General features: G+C 45.2%; 1 protein-coding gene across 1 annotated transcript; it reads left to right on the top strand.

The window, feature by feature from the left end:
- Positions 1-1,949: 1,949 nt before the first annotated feature.
- RHOH (ras homolog family member H) lies at positions 1,950-2,525 on the top strand. The gene has a single exon (XM_072336143.1). The coding sequence runs from the start codon at positions 1,950-1,952 to the stop codon at positions 2,523-2,525; it is 576 nt and encodes a 191-aa protein (XP_072192244.1).
- The last annotated feature ends 3,656 nt before the right edge of the window (positions 2,526-6,181 follow it).

Here is a 6,181-nt window from a genome sequence, read left to right on the forward strand (position 1 = left end):
ATCCTGTGCATGCTTTTTGAATGTTCATAGTTACCTTTTGCAAATATCTCATTTTGTTCCCTTGTGTGCTTGTTTGGGGAACAAAGGAGTAACAGCAAAGTTATCCCTATTGAAACCTTTAAGGTGAGCATCCAGCTGCTGCCACCAGCACTCAGTCCAGCAGAACAGCCCATTCAGTTCCCAGCAGCGGTGCTGGTCTCAGCCTCCATTCCACTTCCTAGAAGTGGCCACGATGGTGAGCGTACAGATCAGGAAGTGACGTCTGTTGCAAAGGCTCCTGCAGACACTCGTCACTCGGGGAAACACAAACCTGGTAGTGACCTGTGGCCCCGGGGTCACTGCTATAAAGCAACATGCCCCAGCCGAGCTCTGGCACATCTTCCTCCAGCTGATGTCTCGGGTGGGAGAAACGTAGGCATGCTGGAAGCATGAGAGGAGGTAAGTGAGGAGGCGGGAGGATGCCTCGTTGCAAAGTGGAAGGAGGGGAGTTGCCAGCAGCAGTTCACAATGCATGTAAAAATGGTCTCTCTAGGCTCACCCAAAGCTTTTCTTTTCCTTTGTATTTTTTCCCTCTGTGAGATAGGCCAAAGCTTTGAGTGTCCTAGAAATGTGGCGTGGTGGTGGAGTTAGTGAAGTGGAAGTGTTACTGTAATATCCAGTATGTACTTTTTGTGGCCATCATTTATTTCTGAGCAAATAACCTCATGGTGAGGATTCTCTTTCAATACGTGAAGGAGACAGAAATACATTATCTGTGTAACATGTGCGGGAAATCAGCCAGTGATATTTTTGTAACCAGTTTTTAACCAGTTTTGTTGAGCAGGGCTGATTCTCCTTTGGTTTTGCAGCTGGTGACTTTCGTAGCATCTTTATGCAGCCATATGTGAGTGGTGAATCTTGCAAAGAGCCAGTGGGAAAGAGGCAAATACTTTCAAAGTAAAAAAATTTGACTGAACGCTGGCAGGAGCTTGAAAGCAACTCCATGTGTACCTACTGCATAGGTATTCTCAGTTCAGTTTTACAACAGACTAAATAAATGTTAGGGCAGCCGCATCCCCTTCTGATAAAACTGCCTGACTAGGCCAGCATTACTGGTGTGATTCTCTTTGGCTTGTGCTTCTTGCTTGTTGGAACTGATCTGTAAGAAACATTTGGAACTTTTTTTTGTACTTTTGCTGTGAATCCTGCATTGCTTTTGAAAACTGTTCAGGTTCGTGCCAGTCAAGATTCACATCTGAAGTCTTTGCTTCCTTGTTGTCACAAGCAGTTTGGCATCGCTGCTCTTTACAGAATAGCTTAAATTGTCTAATCAGTTCATGAAGTGATTTTTTCCTCATGGCTACTTCTAGAGGACAAGAGTATGTTTTCAAGGGAATCTAAACTAACTGATTAAGAGGGATTCAGGATTTTGGCAGCCGTTGTTAAAGTCAGAGGCAGGAAATGTCTCACAGAAAGCAGGTCAGTAACGGTTATACCAAAGCGAACAAGATTGCATCAGTTCTTTAGACAATTAGGTGACAAGACTGCTAGCCCCTGTGGAGCAGCAAGAAAGTTATTTGTGTGAATGGCTGTTGTACACGCTGCCAGCTGGGAGGGAAAGGCAAGGTTCAGCATCCTCCGTGTGGGCTACTTCCCATGGCTGTCTGAAAATTTGACCAGAAAAGTTTGTCTTGACGAAGAACAATCTGTTCTCTGTGGGTTATAAATGTTACATTTCATTTTTCCTCTTTCAGAAGCATCATTTGACTCACTGAAGAATTAAATCCAACAGCACTGCAGAGCTGCGTGGGAGAGAAGGAGATTTTAGACTCAAGTGGCACAATCAAGTCTTCAGAAGTAAAGACATTTGGAACAGCTTCCCCCCAAATGGAAGTTATCTAGACAGCCCCTGAGACCTCTCTGCATCCTGCTTCTGCTGCACTGGGACGGTGTTCTTGGCCTTTAATAAAATGTTGGATTCTATCAAGTGCGTGCTGGTGGGAGACTCTGCAGTGGGAAAAACATCTCTCTTGGTACGTTTCATCTCTGACACTTTTCCAGACAACTACAGACCAACTGTGTATGAGAACACTGGAGTGGATGTCTTCATGGATGGTGTACAGATTAGCCTAGGCCTTTGGGACACATCTGGAAGCGACGCCTTCAAAGGCATTCGCCCCCTCTCCTACCAACAGGCAGATGTGGTGTTAATGTGCTACTCAGTGGCAAACCACAACTCCTTTCTAAACCTGAGGAGCAAATGGATTGGCGAGATCCGCAACCATCTGCCCCGTGTCCCTGTTTTGGTAGTGGCCACGCAGACCGACCAGCGTGAAACGGGGCCCTACCGCTCCTCCTGCATCAGCTCGATGGACGGCAAGCGGCTCGCCCAGGATGTGCGAGCCAAAGGTTACTTGGAGTGCTCAGCCCTCAGCAACCGCGGCGTGCAGCAGGTGTTCGAGTATGCTGTGCGGACAGCAGTCAATCAAGCCAAGAGGCAGAACAGGCGGAAACTTTTCTCCATTAACGAGTGCAAGATCTTCTGAGGACTGCCAGCAGTGGTTTTGCCTATGTTCGTTGTTTCTGCCTTTGCACAAAGACGCTGCGGCAGAGATAATGGGAGAGAATCAAAGACAGGAGGACTCCTGTCAGGACCACGGTACAGGTGGCCCCAGTAAAACAGATGTGCACTCTGCCTGTTCTGTTCCCCTACCCAACACACATGGGCACTATCTTTAAAAACGACAGATGCACACGACGGGCCTTTGTTCACAACCCCGTGTTTGTAATTTGCCAGCCTGGACTGAAGCAGACCCAGCCTGAAGATTTACAGATCACAGTTGTGCAGATTTTGTTATCAGTGTTCTTCAGCTGTTGGTTTGTCTGCAGTTATTTCATGACAAACTTCTCCTGGATCAACCTCCCCTCCTGACATATCTGTCCATGTGGATTTTTTTCTTACTCTAAGTGTATCTACTCTTTAATGTACAAAATCTGACCACTGTGTATCTATTTAAAAGACTCTTGGATATGTTGTTGTAAAATCCTGACAGTGTGTTTTCATGTTTCTGTCTAACCACCAATGCAAATAATTCTATCCATATAATAAATGGCCTGCAGGCAAGCCTGGCACTTCTTATGCATGTCCGAGTTACTGCCTAGCAGTGATCAAACACACTGTGTCCAGTGTAGGAGTGATCAAAATGTAGTGATATTTGATAGTTGGCTTTGTGAGATTGATCTTCTTAGTCCTGTTCCTAGGAAAACAGAGACCACTGCAACAATGTGGTCTGAGATGTGCTGAAGCAGGAGGAACTTAACCTGACTCTTCCTAGACTTGACCTAGTTACAACTCCAGATGGCTGGCTTGTAGTCAAGGCTAACCATATAGGTAGGGTGGTGGAGACAGATCTGTGCTATCATCACTTCTCATGTCTCTGCTGTAATTCTGGAGGCAAAAGACTTCATTCTCTAGGGATGAAAGGTATTTCTTTTTTCCATGGGCACTAAAATTCTCACATATTTTTAGCACATTTTGATTATAAAAGTGGTTTTAGCTAAACAAGTATCCTACTTGCTGGAGTGCAAGAACTGTCTGGACAACGCACTCAGACAATCTAATTTTTGAGTGATCCTGTATGGAGTCAGGAGTTGGACTTGACAGTCCTTATGGGTCTCTTCCAACTTGAGGTGTTTTATGAATCTATGATTCTACTATAGTGAAAAATCAAGTACATGGCAGTATTGAATGTGCAGATTTACAATGGCTAAATAGTATTTTTTTTTGAGTTTGCATGCTAAGCATATCAGCCTGGATTCTGTAAAACAAAGACTGTAGCAGGCTTTGTGCCCTGGGGAGCTTGGCAAGTCTGACATACCTGCTTGGACCAAGTTACCCTTCTGCACAGAGAGTCAGGCTAAAGAAGTGGCACCTCTAGATGTGTAAGCGCATACTGCTGGAAGACAGTGGGGTGAACACACACCACATGGTGCATTCCCTGTGAGCTGTGCCAAACTCTCTGCCCCACACCATCCCTCAGATCTTGTAGACCAGTCTCACCCCAAGGTTTCTGCTGCCCTCCCCATCCTTCGATGAGCTCAGAACTGAGGCTTATAGCATGCTACTGTGGATGGTGTTGCACAAAACAGTAGGATGATTCTTTCTCAGTGGGGATCCCAGGAGAATTATCTGTGTCTGCTCTGACTAAGCCTGACTCACGCAATTGGAACAAATGCAAAATCTTGTCTGATTCAAATCCAAGGTGGGACTTTGGGAGTTATCCTGCTAAGCATACAATTTACGTCTCAGATCTAACCTACGGATAGTTTATACCAGAAAAATCAGTTGGGTGCCCTTCTCTGTTCTATCTCTGAGCTTCCTCATAAGGAGAAATTCCAAATGGAATTATTCTCCTCCTATAAATCCTAGTGGTGGTCTCACTTGTGATGTGGGTGATCAAGGAACATGGTTATGGGCACCTTGAGCAGCAGTAGTGCATGGGACACTTGTTACTGCAACAATCCCCCGAACTCCCAGGCTGGTGAATATTTACCACTCGTCAGCCTTATTCCAAGTGAGGTTATAAAAACGTGCTGATCTCATGTGAGGTTTTATTATCAGCCCCAAATCCTCACAAGCTTCTGCACCTGAGCATACATTTTTCCTGCCCTCTTGTCTTTACAGTCTCTCTTTGTAAATCTTCTGCCGTTCATTGGAAATCCCTTGTCCCCTCAAACACTAAAACCAACATATTTGTAAAAGAACCTGAACTGCCCGACACTTACACAGAGTTACACAAATGTTGGGTATTTTCGTTCCTCAGTTAAAAATCTTTTGGAAGAAGTAAGTTCCAATATCCCAACTCTTGTAATGTGTTGTCAATGAAACTATTGTCTATTGCAACCCCTATTTTAAAAGCAGCCATTGTTACTGTTTGAACATTAAAGATCACACACAAAATTTTGCATTGTCAGTCTTACAGTCTGTTACATTTGTAGGCATTTTTATTATGGTCTCCACCTCACTGGTTTAATATCTGGTTTCATTAAAGTGAAGCATTTTTTGCCAGCAAGTTCTATTGCTTTTCTTTTTTTCCCCTCCTCTCTGTGGGCTAAGCTTCGCTTATGACAGTTAATGTTGCTGTTTTTATGCATTAAAGAACAGTGACTGCTAGGCTAGGATGCCCTGCTGTGGTATCTGCTGCAAGATGCTGGGACTTCAGAACCAGAAAGCTCTGGAGAGTTGTTGCTTCAGAAGAAACTTAATGAAAATATTCACACTGTAACTTAAAACCCTGTTTTGTCTGTATTTGCTTCACAAGACTTGTGATGATATATTACAATATGATGAAGTGCTGGATTGCTTGCAACTTGTGGAAGCAAAATGGCTTCCCTGAGATGCATGAGCTGACAATATGGGTTGCACAGGGGATTTGGGGTTGGCCTGCTGTACTGCTCTTCAGTGTGTCCTAAAGCCCATGCAGGACTGAGTACACTGAGCAATGGCTGTTTGGTGAGATCAGATCAGGGAGAAGATAAAGCAAGGGGTGGGGGGTTGGTGCTATGTGAGAAAAAACTGCTTCCAGTTTTCACAGCCTGCGTATTTTCAGGCTCTCAGAGCTAAAAGGCTCTTTTCATCAGGAATGGTGAGACATTGCTATTTTCGTGTCTGCAATTATGTGGCTTTCTCTGGGCTGTGTAACTGACGTGCTCAAAATGTGTTGCAAGAGTGAACTCTGAACACTGTGGACACTGATAGAAAACTCTCCTCTCCTCTCCTCTCCTCTCCTCTCCTCTCCTCTCCTCTCCTCTCCTCTCCTCTCCTCTCCTCTCCTCTCCTCTCCTCTCCTCTCCTCTCCTCTCCTCTCCTCTCCTCTCCTCTCCTCTCCTCTCCTCTCCTCTCCTCTCCTCTCCTCTCCTCTCCTCTCCTCTCCTCTCCTCTCCTCTCCTCTCCTCTCCTCTCCTCTCTTCTCCTCATCTCCATAGCTCACTAAGGTGAGCATGCAGTATGGATGGCAAGCAGAGGCAGTGACAGACATCTTACACTGCCCTAGAACCACACTGGTGTTGTTTAGCCGGTGTCACTTGGAGAATGAGGTCACTGGGTTCAACTCTGTGGTAAAAAGCCAACTCCAATATTCAAAACACATTCAGATGACAAGTGGGCAAAAAAATGTTGAGCTTCCGAACAGAGGCACCACCT

This window comes from Excalfactoria chinensis, chromosome 4 (assembly GCF_039878825.1).
Source record: "Excalfactoria chinensis isolate bCotChi1 chromosome 4, bCotChi1.hap2, whole genome shotgun sequence".
Taxonomy (NCBI): domain Eukaryota; kingdom Metazoa; phylum Chordata; class Aves; order Galliformes; family Phasianidae; genus Excalfactoria; species Excalfactoria chinensis.

Coding starts and splice junctions, on each gene's coding strand:
- RHOH (XM_072336143.1), top strand. CDS start 1,950: ATGTTGGATTCTATCAAGTGCGTGCTGGTGGGAGACTCTGCAGTGGGA.